The sequence below is a fragment of the Plutella xylostella genome, chromosome 8 (assembly GCF_932276165.1).
Source record: "Plutella xylostella chromosome 8, ilPluXylo3.1, whole genome shotgun sequence".
Lineage (NCBI taxonomy): Eukaryota > Metazoa > Arthropoda > Insecta > Lepidoptera > Plutellidae > Plutella > Plutella xylostella.
In genome coordinates this window covers 7529707-7547571 of record NC_063988.1, presented here as the reverse complement: position 1 = coordinate 7547571, position 17865 = coordinate 7529707, and the positions used below count along the sequence as shown (strand labels likewise).

Here is a 17865-nt window from a genome sequence, read left to right as displayed (position 1 = left end):
GAAAATAAATATTTGACATTCTTTGACCCATTTTAAAATCGATCAACAGATGGAAGAGCTCTTTCGTTTTTCCGACGGTTAAAAAGAAAAACCAACTGTTATTTTTATACCATTTGGAGGACGCTCTCAGAATTTAAGGATCCTTAAAAACATATAGCCTTATCTTCAAAGTAACTTGGTCGTGGTACCTACCTCCCTTCCTCTTATCTGAAAATATTTGAATAAAAGTTATCTTACAAACTGAGAATAATCATCAGTAAGAATTGGATGGAATATTTACCTACCCACATTATACTAGATATGTAGGTAGATGAGTTTCCAGTCAGACAAATAATAAGAATATTATTCCACCTCTTCAATTTATTTTCGAGACATGAAGAATTGAAGATAGGCTTCTTATTGTCAAAGTCTTTCCGACTGAAGTAACCTCTATATTTGATCGGCACGTGTAAGCCCACAGGCAGGTCATTTATACAAGGAAGATTGTCAATACTGGTGTTTAATTTTTCATCTCATTTCAACTTATTTTCCATCTACCTACAGACGTAATTCCGGTGAAGAGTTAAGCCCAATTATGAATTAGTTGTACATTTAAAAAAGTGAGTGAGTGAAAAACCAAATGACTCTTAGTAAAACACAAGAGAACACATTAATAGATAGGTACAAATCCAATGTTAAAATTTTCCGAGTGGTGATATCGACGACAAATGAAGCATGGCACTGTAGCTAGTAGTAGAACAAGATGCCATGGCTGCTGTCAGTGTGTTGTGTACTAGTGTTCGCACAGACGTGCTCCAGCGTTGTGGAGGTTCCCAGAAAGATGCCCCTTTTACCCGGAAAACACATTATAAGGATCCTCCCGGAATTCCTAGCATCGAACACCGTCTCCCCCACTACAATGCTGCCGAATCAAGATGCTGTAACGGCGGCGTTCGCGACAGTACCTGCGGAGGAAACGGCGGAGACATCTGAAATCGACGTGCTTAATTCGGCGCCTTATTTGGTTCCTGAAAATCCTGGGAGGCAAAATGTGAGTCTTTTATCTGTGTATACATTTTAATTAGTAGATAATTTGACAAAGGATCCAGTCGTTTAGATAGTTGATGTAAAATCTCTATGACTATAAGACACAGGTATAAGGTAGTATCTAAAATTCATCCTGAAAATTCAGTAAGTACTACTGTATTTAGTGCTTGAACTAAAATATCGTAATGCTCGACCATTATCATATCCCACTTCACAATTTTGTATTAACTTTATTCCTTTTGAAAGCTTTTGCAAGCTCGCAAGCATCACTTCCTCTTGAAGGCTTCCCCAGATGCTGAAGCTTGTGTTTGAGCCTCCCGGTACATCAAATTCATATTATTATTATCATACCGCGTCGTAGTCGCGTCAATCCGTCACGACATGAATCGTGAATAAGGGACCAGACACATTTAAGGGTGCCCGCATACGACCGATTTGTAAGATAATAGGGCCGATTTTTCTTCCTTCTGATTTGATTAAGTACATACACATATTTTTTTAACACTTTTTATAGGATCGATAAAAGTTTAGTGTAAATTGATCGTTCTTATCATTTCTTTATTAATTTTTCTGACTTTTTGTTGGACATGTGCGTTTCACTATTTTAGCAATCAGTATTTTTGTACCTCCTACAAAACGTCTGTTAATCGATTTGACGCAGATTTTTACCTCCCTGTATATAAAATCAACATCGAAATGACCAGTTTTATTACATCGTTTGTATTTAAGATGATCTGCTTTCTTTTACTCGAAGCTTTTCCTGACGGTCGTTAAATCTACACGCAAAAGAGGTTAAATAAAAGTTTGCAAGACTTTTCCGAGGTCGTCTTTGTATTGATCGTACCTCTCTCTATATATACTCGTAGTTCGGATCAAGCCACGTCACGGGATAGACGCTCAAGGTTAACATATAAGTAGGTATGTATATCATTTAAAAACGGCAAAAAATATTTAAGTACTCTATACCAACTTCTTTTTCAATATTATTATATTTAACTTAAATAGTTGTTAATCACAATAATCAACTAGACCTGGGCCTATAAATTAATTGTAGACTTACTACTTCTTTATCCTTTTATTATTCACTAGCTGTTCCCGCGCGCTTCGCTTCGCCTTAAAAAGTTTTCCCGGGAATTCCGGGATAAAAAGTAGCCTATGTTCTTTCCCAGGGTCTAGACCGTATGTATACCAAATTTCATCCAAATCCGTTCAGTAGTTTTGGCGTGAAAGAGTAACAGACAGACAGACAGACAGACAGACAGACACAGTTACTTTCGCATTTATAATATTAGTTATGATGTATAAACGTTGCAACGTGAAAGACATAACTAGAAATACATTTTCGCATTTACATTAATGATTTTCCTTATCCTTATGATTCATAAAATTCACGATTCAATACATGGTAACGGACGGATTTGAGATAAGTAATAAGTTATATCATAGTCGAATGATCATTACCTAGATAAGATTAAATTGTAATGTCGTCGAAACAAAATACTAAAATATATTTTTTTTAAATAAATTCCTGCCTACCGCAACATTTATATTCCAGGACCTTAGTAGAGAAACGGCCCTTAACCTATTCTGTAGTCCTATTTAGCTTCGCACAGTGCGATCAATCATTTTTCAATATTTCCTGAACTATCTTATCTCTTATCTCGGCAACGGCATCCAGCCCATTGCGTACGAAAGAACTAATAACAATTATCTTCGATTTGTACGGCAAATTGATAAATAGTTACAGTACACTTGATAAACAATCAGTTATTTATGGTTATAGGGATGTGCTAAGGTTCTCGTTAAAGGAATCATGAAAAACAAAAATAAGGCACCTACCACTCCTACTGCCGCTACACGGGTTCATTGCTTACGGATTACGTCGTAAACGTCGCTACATGTATGGCGATTTGCCATAAATACGGCGCTGTGATTGGTGGAACGCGCCATTTAGAAAGGACAACGATTTATCGACGTTTATAACGATCCCGTGGAGCGGCCACTTATTTAACTTTCAGTCAACTCCTTCAAATTTATATCGATTTCTCGACGCGACAAGTTACATTCCTACCTATATATTTTTAATATCCTGTCTCATTATGTTTATTCTGTAAAATGCCTGATTAATCCTACCGCTACGATATTACATAAACTTATAAGCTTTGATCTTTGACCTGCTTACATCGAGAGACAGGCTCTCCAAACCACATGAAAAGATAATTATAAGTATACTCGTTATATTCCTCGCTTATTTTGTTTATTATTTTCTTCTCGTTTGTGTAAACTAAATACGTATGTGTATTTTGTAAGCTGAAATATTATTACGGTAGAATTACAGTAATATGAAAAAAAACAACATCGTTGTACTTACTACTTATAGGTACCTATACAAATATAGGTTATCCATAATAAACAACACTTTACTAAATGAAACGTTTGTGGATACAAAAATATCTATATCAGTAGCAATCTGATCGCGACGGGGAAATAATGAGTGTTACGGAACAAAACTAATTTACCAGTTTGTTTAGTTTGATTGGGTGTAATAAAAAAACATATTCTAGATTTATTGAAATGTGAAATTAAGTGAAATGCCTAAATAAACGCATGTATGTATTTACCGCAATCAATTTAGTGTCTATATTGAAAGTGTGTGAGTGAAAAATGTGATTCAGGATATGGCAAATTACGATTCAATAACAATACTAACAAGTACTTAAATCTAATTTATAATCGTAGTGATTTAAAATGTGCCAAAGATGTGTAGTCGTTTGTTTGTGTTGGCCATCTTGTTTTTCCCGTGTTGGTGTGTGTCCGGGGTGGGTTCCGGGGGCTTTTCCGGGGAATATCCGGTCCGGGAAAGCGGCCCGGACGGACTTCCGAGTCGCAGGCATGTCGGAAATCCGGACATTGTTCAAAATGACATGCATCGTCACCCTCCGCTAATACAGTTTGTGAGTCAGTCAATGAAATTCTAATATAACATTATCACTAGAGTCACTCGTGTCTTCTACATGAGATCTCATTTTATTGCATGCAACTCACCTTTGACCACCATCGCAATAAATAAATGGCTTCAATTGTTTTCAATAATATTGTTGAGTTTTATAAGTTTATAGTATTATTGGGTATCTTTAATAGTGCTTGAATATGTTAGTATACATTCTAAAGAACTCATTCAGTACAATCAGATTCATATAAATAGTTACTTTTGTACCTTGTTAAACTCACAAACACCTATTCATTAATTCAAACATTGACTGTTTGTTAGTATGGCACGGTAACAAAACAAGTGTGTATACTTGTACCTACAATCACGGTCTGTTTTTAAATCCCCGACGTAATAAGAGGGGTGTTATCGTGTATCTGTGTATCTGTCTGTGGTAACGGAGCGTAACTCCTAAAATCCCGAACCGAGTTTCATTTTATTTATTTTTGGTCATATACACAAGCAATTCAGTCCACATAGGCAGTGGCGGATTAACCTATAAGCACGACAAGCACGTGCTTGGGGCCCCGGGTCTCCAGGGGCCCCCATCCTCTGCTGCTGTTTCATTTTATACCAACATTTTATATATTCATCCACAATAAGTCCGATGTTATGAGTTTGCTCTGATTAAATGGCCTACCACACGCGTAAGTATCACCATAGAATAACAAGTACAAGTGCTAGTCTCTATGGTATCAACACAGTTTTGCCTGCGCAGGTCGGCTCAAACACGGAATACCGTGCGTGTGGTTGGTAAAGGGCCTACCACACGCGTAAGTATCACCACAGTTTTGCCTGCTCGTGCTCAGGCCGGCTTGTACTGAACATGGCTTACTGTGCGAATAGGTGGTAAAACTGTATACCGCGCCAACCCCGAAGGGCGGCTTGCGCATTTTTCGACATGTTTGAAATTTTAATAATTTAGCCATTCATTAGAGTCTTCTCTTAAATCCTTGAGTAGTTTAACATGTAAATGATTTTTTCAATTTTACAGCAATTTTTTTGTCCACTTCGATCGTGTACTTACCGTTTTATTTTTGGGAATAGAAGGCAACTAGACGTTTTTCTAGTGAAAAAATTGTAGTTGTTTTGCAAACATTGAAAATATACCAGTAGAAGAAATTGTTCCTCATTGAGAAACATTTCCAGTTGCCACGCCGACCATTTTGACAAAAATTTGGCTTGCGCGTACTTAACTGTGCCGTGTGATAGCTCCGCATACCTGCGCAGTTGTAACTGTGGTGATACTTGCGAGTGTCGTAGGCCGGGAACACCCAAATATTCCGAAAAACTTTTTTCCGAATTTGATAACACCGAATATGTAATTTACGAAATATTGCAATACCGATTTTTTAAAATACCGAATTATAAAAACGACGAAAATTATAATTTTGAATATTATAATCACGAAGATTTTTTATTACGAAAAATAAAATACCAATTTATTATATAATATATATAAACACTCACACCTTGTACTTATGTACTCCCTTGCCTGGTAGGCAGGTTAGGTGCATTGCTGCACCCACTTTTCGCCAGTGTTATATTAGTCCCAATGTAATAGGGGGCCGGGCCTATTGCCATTTTACGGGCACATCCAAAAAAACGAAGCGGAGCGCAGCGAAGCGGAGCATAGCGTTTCACATAATATAACTAGCTTAAAAATACATGTACATATAATAGATAACTACTTATTTCTTGTCAACTAAATTACATTCGGGGATTTGTATTTTCGGAATATTAAAACTTCGGGATTCGTAATTTTAGCAATTTGATATAATACAAAATCGTACATTTGAAACATCGAAATTATAATATTCGGAAATTTGACTTTCGTCATTTTAATAAATGTATTGTTTGAAATTTCGTTTTATCAACTATTCGTGATTTTCATTATTCGGAAACTTGAAATTCGGGATTGTGAATTATTCGGAACTTTGAAATTCGTAATTATAAAAATCGTTATATTCATATTCGTAAAAAAGTAATTCGGAATTATGTAGTGTACCCTCGTAGGCCTTTATATAATAATAAACTGTTTATTTGGGAAATCATCCAACGTGTTAGTATACAATTTACCTTATTTCTAATGTTATTCCTTACCTAATGAGATTTTGTTTTGCCTTTAAGGCAAGCAATTTAAAAAAAATGTTTAACATCCTTTTTTATAGAAAAGTTATAGGACGTTTTAGCTATTGAACTGTTTTGTCACTCTTTCTCAAGGAACAAATAGTTCTAAATTAGGGGCCTACACAGGCTTTGTGCTTAGGGCCTCCGATGCTCTTAATCCGCCACTGCACATAGGTACTTTTAGACTAACAGAGGTGGATAGGTATGTGCGTACTTAGGCACAAGAACATGAACATTACGCAAATTGGGAGTACAGTTCCTTGGTTTATCTAGAGAAATAGGATAGCCCTTTTAAGGGTTTCACCACATATAAAAGCGTAACGTAAACGGATCGCCTTATTCTGTCAACCAGGCGATCGCGAGCTCGCGTTCTACTGGTTGACAGAAAAAAAGAGGCTACGCTTTGTATGTGCGGTGACCTTTAGTTGTCCACTACACCTATCTCTCTCTCTAACCCAGCCGTGGTCCCCAGGAACAAGCGGGACACACAGTGCGGCACGCGGGGGTGCCTCGCCAGCTGGCGGTGGTGCCGGCGCCGCTGCCCGACTCCGACCACGAGCTCATGTTCAACGTGACCTGGGCACCGCCCCTTGGTAAGGATACATCATACATACACTCACGCCTTGTACTAATGTACTCCCTTGCGGGGTAGGCAGAGGTGCATTGCTGCACCCACTTTTCGCCAGAGCGTTATGTTAGTCCCAATGTAATAGGGGGCGGGCCTATTGCCATTTTACGGGCACATCCAAGACCCGAGAACAAATATCTGTATTTAAACAAATATCTGCCCCAGCCGGGATTCGAACCCGGGACCATCGGCTCAGTAGTCAGGGTCACTAACCACTACGCCATTCGGTCGTCATTGGTAAGGATACTTGGTTATGATCAGCCAATAATAATTATTAATGGTCGACTGTTAGACATAGAGCTGTTCAAAGAAGCGCCGAAGAGTAGAAGCCCTCGGCCTCCCTCATAAAACCATTTTGTGTGGTGCAGTGAACTGGAAGGCTACGCTTATTTACTACTACGAGTTATCTCGTCTACTGCAGATGTTTTTGGCTCACTTTTGTATTAGCTTAAAGAGGAAAGGATCTATGTTGGTAATCCTAGTTCGATGGCTACCTGCATTAACAACCTGAAATTCATGGGCCAAATCTTAGCTTTTCCATAGATCCAAAAAGCTAACGTTTCTCAAAATGTTTGCGTCTTTTGTGATTGTCTTCTGTCATTATCTTGCAGTGATGGGCCGTAATATCTTTAAAACTAAAGCATATTATACTGTAGCATGTGTTAGCGGATACATTCATATTTTCAAAGATCAATAAACGAATGCATATATCACCATCACGTTTGTTTCAGGCACTCCAGCCGAGGACTATTCTCTGGAGATCCGCAGCGAGACGCCCACCACTGACTGCGAGATGCCCCTGTGCTACGAGTACAATATACCAGGGGTGAGCACTTCAAATATCATTAAAACCATATTTAGAAGCGTCCGTTTACGATCACTGAGGTTAAGCAACAACTGGCACTTCAATCAGAAGTGCCAGTTGTTGCTTAACCCATTGGTTCTTTTTTGGACGCTTCCGTGCTACGGACGGCACGGTTGTTGCTTCGGCAGCAGTCGTTAAGCCTAGTCAGGGCCGACTCAGAGGCCTTCGGGCAGCTTGAAAACATATCTGACAGTCGGGTTGCCCACTTACCCAACAAGTTCAGTGCATTAATATACTCATTCAAAAACACAAATGTACAGAGAAAAGCGGCTCGACTAGAGAGCGGCTAGGTTTCTCACCGTGGTCAGTTATAGTTAGTACAATACCATGGTGAATGGATTATATAGCCAATCAGAGCAGCACCAGTCACTGACTTCCCAGGATGCCTATATACGTAAACTAAGTACAGTTGTTACGCCACTCGGGGAAGCTTCTTTCGGGCATTCCTATTATTACATCTACGGTGTTGTCCTATATTTTATCCACATAGTTTGGTCCATTTATGTCATCGGAAAAACGGGTCAGTTGTCACCGCGACCCACGGGACACCTGCGGTCGTGTACCCTTGCCCTACATTATCCTGCTTTGACAACATCTTAGTATCTACTTACCTGCCTACGGAAAGTTAAATAATACATAATAATATTCCTTCCGACTAGTTAAAATTTTACCTTTTTTTAAGGTTGGTTTAGTATTTTTAACGGTTGTTAAGTATTTTATGACGACTAGATGGTGTGGTAGTTACTGACACTGACTGCTTTATGGGTCCTGGTTCGATCCCCGGCCAGGAAAGATATTTGTATTGGAATCTTGGGTGTCAAATGTTTATGTTGTGGAATAACTCCAAACTGCATAACCGCTGTGCTAAGCGTGAAGATTGTCGATCCTGCTGTGGATTTTAACGGGCTGTGCGTTTGTGCTTGCATTTGCTAGATATTTCAATACCATCTTTTAACCAACCTACCATCGCCCCAGGACTCTACCTGGTGGGTAGTCCCAGCTCAGGCGAGCCCGGCGGCGGGCGGCTGCGGCGTGCGGCCCGGCTGCGCGTACAGCGTGCGTCTCACCGCGCACCCCTGGGACGGACACACGGCCGCTAATTTACACGTGGAGATGGACGGTGAGTATGTGTGGCTGAAGAGTAAGAGCCTGTTCAGTGCGACGCGGATGACCTACGCTGACGTCGGCGATAGATGGTAAAATCGGAGCGTGTTCAGATTGAGCAACGAATTCAGCCGCGATGGACGCAAAACGCGTCCGCTCGCCTTGAACAGGGCCAAGACACACCTAGGGCTAGGCTACACTATGCGGCACTACTCAGGCTCGGAGCCAGATCGCAGCTGTGGAGTTCCATCGAACTCCAGGTGGATAGTGACCCTGACTGCTATGCCGAAGGTCCCGGGTTCGATCCCTGGCTGGGGCAGATATTTGTTTAAAGACAGATATTTGTTACCGGGGTCTTGGGTGTTAGTATGTATCTAGGTATATATATGTATGTAGATAGGTATATCAGCTGTCTGATTATGCCCATATAGCTCTGCCTAGCTTGGGATTGGATGGCCGTGTGTGAGATGTCCCCACATATTATTATTATAGGGGTACAGGAACAAATAGCAGATACAAATACAAAGTAAGTAATAACGGGTCGATCTGAGGTTTTTTTGCGTCAAACAAAAAGCTGAACCAAGACACACCCTTTCCGGCTTGTTATACCACTTTTGCCCTGTTGTAATATCGATATTTCGTAAAGCAATGTATCGTATTTCATTCAATAATGGTGTACGTACGGTACGTATGTCTATCGGTGTTTGACTCTCGACAGGTACCTACCTAAATGACAATCAACTTCCCTTACAAATACCTATGCCTGTGCTATTAGCTATAACAGGCTATGTCGTAATCAAGATAAACCTATATTCAGACTAAAACAAAAGGTGATAGAAATTAAGTTCTAGATTTTCATTACGATGATATTATTTCTGAGTTTCTATGATTTCGCCTCCCAAAGTTCCAATAAAGGCGACAAAGCGTGCGTTTGCTGATAAAAGGAAATCAGGCACAATTCTCACCGGTAATATAATTTCCTCTAAGAAACCTTACGCGGGGAAAAAGTCTTTCTTATTGTAAAATAAATCCAAATTTGGTTATGCATATTGATGATTTGTACATTTGCCTGCCATATCTTCGTGATTCGACCTTTAGGGTCGCGTAGAGGGTTTAGTTTTACCCTTTCTCATGGTCGGAGTATAATGTAAAGTGTTAAAATTTTGTGTTGTGTGCATGGAAGTATTAAGTACTTAGGTACGTACAACTAAGTAGGTACTTATTACTTCCATGGTTGTGTGACATCTCCCGCCTGCCAAGCGTAGATGAAAATAATACTCCAGCCTTTGAGGATGTCATGTCCCTTAGAGAACTATACGTTCATTGGCTATGACCTACATATGACTAATTTAATTACGAGCTGTGCGTTTTTTATGTATGTCAATCCGTCCTAAAATATCTAATGATATCAGATTTGTAAAATTAATCACATGGAACGCGATCTGCATGTACATAAGGGTACCATTTATTTCCAATATAATACAATACTTAGGTACTCAATAGATGCCAACAAACATTACCAACGTAAGGCAGCCGCAGGTTCGAATCCCTAACTGTGCAGATTTTATGTACACACAAATATTTACTTTCGAGTTCGATGTTATGTTAGGTTCTAGGTTACGTTTGCTTTGTTTGTCTAGGAAAAACAATACCCTCCGGACTACGCAGTTGCGTAAAGGAAATATAGTTAAACTTATCTGTTTCATCATCATCATCAAACAATTGTTCACTGCTGGACATAAAATTTTATGGTCGTCAGCGTCCTATGGTTACTAAGTGTAAATGTATTTATCCATACAATAGTTTCCCTTTTTCCGTTCAACTTTGAAGACTTCTTCCAATAAAACGTGCAGAGTTTAATGGACGTATCTACGTAATCTAAGTAACCCCGTCACGGGCTACATCATGAGCTTATTTTATGTAGACTGGTTCCTGCAGTAAATTTGCGTTTCGTGGCAAATAAGACTGTAGCCCAATTTCTTTAATCGAGATTCTTGCACCAGACTATACGACACCCGAATCCCCTATCTCCTATAAAAACACACTTAAACCCTAATCTCCCCCACCAGAGTGCGTGTCAGGCGTGTGTTCGTGTGCACACGCACCGCGGCTGCCAGCCCCATCTGTCGACGCGCACACGGTGTCAGTAGCGGGGGAGCTGTTCATCAACATAACCTGGACGCTGCCGCCGCCGCGCCAGCCGTTGAGGCTGCCGCCGGGGCTGAAGAAACAAGCTTATTTTGTCAGGTTCGTACCGTACACAGAATTCCCTAACCTATGTTGTCAGGTTGGAGCATATAATTCCCTAATTGCCGTCCTGTCTTCTGGATATAATTCCGTTATCATCTGCATGAGCCAGTAATAACTGCACTTATGTAGACCTCTTCTGAGGAACTCTACAACATTGGCGTTCCTCTCCCTATTCATAGTAGAGGACCATCATATGTTCCATGTTATGGCTATATTATAGCTTATGCCACTTGGTTATTTTAAGTCTTCTTGATGGCAGACTGTGGTGGCCCTGTTAGGGTGAAAACCCTCACCCAGAAAATGCAGATTTCTTTCCAGCAGCAGCCAACATGCAGTTGAAGAACGTCTTTCTAGGCATACCGAGTTCCTTTACTAAGTTTGACGGCTAAAATTTCACAATGATCAACCCTAGCCAAAAACCTAACCTAACCAGCCTTCCCTCTCCCACAGCATCGGCAAGCAGATGGTATCAGACGCGCACCCGGCCCCCTGGTTCTCAGATACCGCGTCCAAAGTGATAAGCGCTAGCGGAGCGGTGGCGGAGGGCGACTCCCCCCGCTGGCGCCTGTTGCCTGTGACCGAGCGGAGCGGGGAGCGGGGCGGGAAGAGGACCATAGTGCTGGATGTCAAACTGCTGGCGAGGGTCAGCCTGATCGATGAGAGAGGGTGCATGGGGCCGGCCGGGAAAGTGACGGCGTATGGTATTTGTTACTGGATTTTTTAATATCTCTTTAAAGTCTTCAATGTTAATGCCTATTTAGGCTTGAGTAATATCATTGCTCTCACGCTATCAATGCGAGTATAGCATGGGTGTTAGGAACCTATCGCTACCGGGCGCGAAAGCTTGTATGGGTCTACATAAAGCATCATTGTGTATGTGTTTTGGTTGCTCTTTTAGTTTTTTTTCCACTTCAGGGTTTTCCTTTAACTACTTGCTCCTTGCTCCATCTTACAAAACTTTTTCATACGACTTTTCTAGTATTCTATTCAAAAATGGTCAAATGATTGAATATGCCCTTTTCTACCATACTGCAGCTGAAAATAGACTAATTTTTTTCAATATTTACTCAGTGTCAGTGTGCATACTAGCTAGGTATACTTAGGTACACCAACTGATAATTATGATTGTTTCAGATCCAGTGCAAGCCAGAAAAGTGACGGTGCTTACTTATGTAAGTTGTTTTTTTACGTTTCTTATTACAGCTCCATAATAAGCTATAACTCCAGATATAAATATGATTAAGTGTGCAGTAGGTACATCAGAAGCAAAGTTCAAACCTTTTCCACAAATTCCCTAACTGTATCCAATTACCGAGATTGTTCTGACAAGTTTCATAAAATTTCCGTACGTAAACAGATGAGTGTGTCAAAAATCATTACAAAATAGAAGATAAAACGAGGGTTATTAATAATTTACCTATCTGTATCTCTTATGTTCTTGTCTTTAATTGCGAGATAGCGGCCTCTAGCCTGATAAGATAGTTCGCATGTTTGTAATAGCTTAAGTATAATCCTTTCATCCTGTACCTACCTGATGTAGGGTTTCGATATCGACGTAGTAAAAGGTCACTACATCGCGATTCGCCATAAATATGGCGTTGTGATTGGTGTGACATTTACCGACTTTATAGACGTCAGCATTTATACGTCAGATTCCAAGTAAATTGCGAGCCACCTCTGACTACCCCTTGGGGATTACAATCCTGAGCATATTTTATGTATGTAAGTATTCCAGCAAGTACATCACAACCTAACCCCTCACCCGTCAGGCTCTCTGGGCGTCTCTCGGCGGAGCCTGCGTTTTGGGCGCGGTGATCATCACCACGGTGGGCTTCCGAGGAGTGAAGCGGATCCTGAACGCGCTGCGAGCGGCCCCGGCCCCCACGCCTATTGACCCCGCGCTGCGCCCGGCCTGGCTGCCCTGGGAGACTGACCCGTGAGTTATAGATATTAAATGTCACCGCAAAAGCCACAAACGCCGCCACGAGAAAAATTAACGGAAATTACAGGAAATATGCCAGTGGCGGTGGCCCATGTGCCCTAAGATTTAGGGCCGGTTCAGTGCGACGCGGCCTGTCCGCGGATGACGTTTTGCGTCCGTCGCAGATGAATGCGCAGTAAGTTTCAAACATTGTACAGTCCGTCGCGTAGGTCATCCGCGTCGCACTGAAAAGGCCCTTAATTTGCTAGTTGCAGTTTGCTGGTTACAGGGAACAAGAGTTACTTATAGGTTTTAAAGTTTATTGTTGAACTTGAAGTTTGCGGATTTAGGGATGACTGTGGGATATTTTCTGAAATCAGAAACAATACAAATCTATTATTTTTCACCGCGACGTTTCGGGTACGGGACGCAAATTAGGGTGGTACTGACACCAGCCTAATGGTTAATTATACCCTCTGTTAATTACGATAAATGTGGCTTGTACATAAATAATTATAACCAAACATCCGTTATAATTATTAAGCAAAGGTGAACCTAGAAATCATGGTACCGCATTTATAAAACAAACACACACACACACACACACACACTCACGCCTTGTACTAATGTACTCCCTTGCGGGGTAGGCAGAGGTGCATTGCTGCACCCACTTTTCGCCAGAGCGTTATGTTAGTCCCAATGTAATAGGGGGCGGGTGCCATTTTAAGGGCACATCCAAGACCCGAGAACAAATATCTGTGTTTAAACAAATATCTGCCCCAGCACGGAATCGAACCCGGGACCACCGGCTCAGTAGTCAGGGTCACTAACCACTACGCCATTCGGTCGTCCATTTATAAAATCTTTAAAAATACTATGTCTTTGAAGACTACGTTTCGAACCACCACGACTCACCTGAAACTTACCAATGAAAAGTATACTATGATTTATATGATATAAAAGATTGGGAATACATAAACCATTCTATCAATAATTTTATTTTATGGCAATAAGACATAAATATTATGTACATATCGTATAATGTACATAATATTCAACCTGTAATCATTTCTAGTGGGAATACATATATACCTACTAAGTCTGCTGACTTCTTTACCACGCCTACCTAAAACAATATTACGAACTCAGATGAACCAATTAAAATAAAGAAAACAATCCCCAACATGTTTTAATTAACCACCAAATTTTAGATAGGTTCTGAAAAACGAAACCTTCTGAAATTTAGGAAATTGTGTATACTAATTAAGTACCAACATAATAATATTATGATTATCAACTTTATATCGAGTACAGCTCAGGGGTCACTTTAGGTTAGGAAAAAAGATGTTTCGTAACGGCGTCTCTATCTCATTGCAATTTGCTATTTATAGGTAAATGTAATGACTGCTTTTGCTTTCGCTCCTTCGTTTCATTTCTACCCTTATAGATTCGTCATATGTCTATTAGTCCGTCCTGTATGTCGATTATACGTTTACTGATAATGCCTATAGAACAACGCGGACTCGGGTGGTTATGCCACATCTGTTATTGTAATAAAACCAAAAATGACTCCGGGAGGTATTTTAATAGGTAAAATAGTAATATAAATGAGTTTACCTTTGAAATTTGACTGGCTTGTACTTGGGTAAAGTTATTTTGAAATTTGGCGCTCACTGAAGCAACCAGCCGTGTTTAAACTTTGTAAACAAGACTGTACCTAGAAACTTTTCAACTAAAATTAATTAGGGCGTTTGTTAACGCATAGCAACAGAACTTTACTGTGTTTTCAGATCTCTTATTTGCCCTTTAATACAACTCATAATTTAATTCAAAATAGGATCAAATCAAATTAGGATTTACCTGAAAGCATAGACACTGAAAGCAAATGTAAAATAAACTTACCTAAATGAGAAAACGAACAAAACTATTTTTCCTGAACTTTCGTACTATGACATGCTTTCGTCTCGACCACTGGTAAATTCTACCATGTTTTTAGTTGCTTAGTATATTACTAAGTATACGAGTAAGTTATCAACTGTAAGTAAACCGAATGAACCATTTACACTTGTAAGATATCAACTGTAAATAAACCGAATGAACCATTTAACATCGGAATCGAGTAAGGATGTCTAATTGTCTACTCAGAATCAGATACGACTTTCTTCTGAGAAGCCTCTTTAGACAAGAGGCGGTACCTTTACAGTGTAGATTAGTGTGCGCGCCGCTCGTGCGCAGTTGCAGTACACGAGCTTATGCAAAGAATACCAAACGACTTGTGTTGATGATGTCATATGATGTGATGCTCCAATACAGGGGGTTACTCTAGCGTTCGTAAAACGATGTATCAGGGGGGTCATTCTATAAATCGACAAATGTACAAACAAATTGACACGCAATCGGCATGTTTAATGCAACGAGATAAGAGCCGTGGTTAGCGCAAAGCTTGAAAAACAAAACTGCAGCGCGAACCACCACTCTATCTCGTTGTATTAAGAACGAAAACTCTCGTCGTTTGTTCGTCGATTTAAACAGTGACCCATATAGCATTGCTGCACTAACCAAACAAAAACACACAAAAATAGATAAGTACGTAGGTATATCACATTTATAACACCGCTACACTGAAAAGACAGTCGTGATACTCGTGATTAAAAAGACCATACCAACCAGAATTCTCGTCAAATTATTCAACTAGGTACTCAGCGGACCATACAAGTTTGGCTTTGACCCTTTCAGTTGCTTCAGTTGCTCAGACGTGTCAGGGAAATTTCCAAAGCGATTACATTATAAATCAAGAATATTTCAACCGAATCAGTTTTGGGATTACATATCAAGGCATTATCTTTGAATAGAGAATTAGGTACACTAGCGAGAAAAAGTTGTATACTTACAAAATATGAACACCAAATGACCCCAATTTTTTAAGACATTTAATTTAGAATTTGATCAAAATATTTAGGTGTTTCATTGGTAATATTCTGATGCGCTGTTAAATGTATGTACTTCAATATTGCAGACGGCGTCATTAAGCTTGTCTTTTCCGTTTAGGAGTAATTTAGTGCTATGCCACTGGAACTTTTTCATTGCTCGTGAGTGTATTTTCGTAATTTATCTTTACAAGAAATAAAGTTATATATATAGTAGAATGCTATTTGATATTCAAGAAGTAGCGATGGGGTCTGCGCAACCGTTTCAGTTCCATAAGTTCCACATTACTCACCCGTCAGCGAGTCATAATGACGAGTGATGTACGAAGAATCCTAATATTTCCTTCTTTGAACACGCCATTTACGAAATGAAAGGTTTTCTATTACGGAAGTTGCCAACGTCAATTTTTAGTACCTATATACGAGTATATTTTATGTATGTTAGTGCCTTTGTGCCCAAAAAATAAGCTATGTTTTTAAAATGCTTCCGTGTAATATTTGTTTTTTGTGTGCAATAAAGTGTACCTATATGTCGCAGGCATCTGGTTTAGTCTCCTGTTTGATTGAACCGCTAGCCCGTTCATTGGATGACGCTACTCAGTTGAATGACTAAAGAACAACTCGTCAAGTGGTTGACTGTAATGTCCAACGTCTTGACTGAACGTTTGACTGATTCAGCGAAGTCGTTAAATGGGATATAGTATAGCAACTTTAATGTCTGGTTAGGATGAACATGACCAGACAAGAGTCAAAAAAAAGACTATGTTACAAAGCTCTCATCTCACAAATTAACTAAACAATAACAATAAACGTACCTTGATATTTTTGTTCATAATTATCCAGTTTTAGCACATTTTTTTCTTTGAAACTATTCGCCGGCGGTTAATAATAGGTAAATCCATGTTGTCACACTATTTTAACATAAATAACGCACTTTAAAGCTAATTTATTTGCAAAAAATAACAATACAAGTGCTTTTTGTGTCAGCTGTTCGCTGTTAGACGCCATATTTGTTTTATTCACCACCTGACTGATTTTAAGTCCGCTAACTAGTTGGACGTTTTGTGACGCTTGTACAATCAACGTTCGGCCTAGTCATACAACTGAATAGCGTCATCCAATGAACGGGCTAGCGGTTCAATCAAACAGGAGATTAAACCAGATGCCTGCGACATATATAAATATAAATACATATAAACTAGCTGTTCCCGCGCGCTTCGCTTCGCCTTAAAAAGTTTTCCCGTGGGAATTCCGGGATAAAAAGTAGCCTATGTTTTTTCCCAGGGTCTAGACCGTATGTATACCAAATTTCATTCAAATCCGTTCAGTAGTTTTGGCGTGAAAGAGTAACAGACAGACAGACAGACAGACAGACAGACACAGTTACTTTCGCATTTATAATATTATTATAGTAAGGATAAATATTACCTACTTCCCGTTTTTTATAAGATCGCTTTGCCAACATTGTGAACTATTTGAGAGTTGTCAAGTCAAATCGGCGGTCACAATAATTTGCACCGGCCGGGGTTGGAATCCAGGACCTTCGGCATAGCAGTCAGGCTCACTAACCACTACACCATTCGGTCGACAGTTTGATGAGGCCATGAGGCACCAAGTATCCACCAACACATTCAATAAGATCACAAAAGTAAGCAGTCTAGCTGAAGTTACATTTTTAAATGTAGTTTTGCAATAAGTTCATTTTTTTAAACTTAGATTTTGAACTTTAATTAATGTTTCAAATTTATCGACTTAATAGTAAAACATGTAAACAGAAATCATTCATCTTGTTTATTATCGGCCTATTGTCTTACATAGGTTCAGTTCCCGTTCGATCGTTATCATTTCGTTATACAATTTCGCCTAAGTCAATACATGTTTGGCATGCGGTCTTGTGCAGTGGCGGATTAACCTATAAGCACGACAAGCACGTGCTTGGGGCCCCGGGTCTCCAGGGGCCCCCATCCTCTGCTGCTGTTTCATTTTATACCAACATTTTATATATTCATCCACAATAAGTCCGAT

General features: G+C 39.7%; 1 protein-coding gene across 1 annotated transcript in view; it reads left to right on the top strand.

Moving 5' to 3' along the window:
- Window positions 1-579: 579 nt before the first annotated feature.
- LOC105385624 overlaps window positions 580-17865 on the top strand; it is a 70470-nt gene continuing 53184 nt past the window's right edge. The window contains exons 1-9 of the mRNA XM_048622569.1: window positions 580-1030; window positions 3774-3980; window positions 6618-6738; window positions 7505-7599; window positions 8614-8758; window positions 10812-10989; window positions 11443-11693; window positions 12127-12164; window positions 12762-12928. Of these exons, the coding sequence (XP_048478526.1) occupies window positions 743-1030; window positions 3774-3980; window positions 6618-6738; window positions 7505-7599; window positions 8614-8758; window positions 10812-10989; window positions 11443-11693; window positions 12127-12164; window positions 12762-12928 (1490 nt within the window). The 5' untranslated portion in view covers window positions 580-742. The remainder of the gene's footprint in view (window positions 1031-3773; window positions 3981-6617; window positions 6739-7504; window positions 7600-8613; window positions 8759-10811; window positions 10990-11442; window positions 11694-12126; window positions 12165-12761; window positions 12929-17865) is intronic.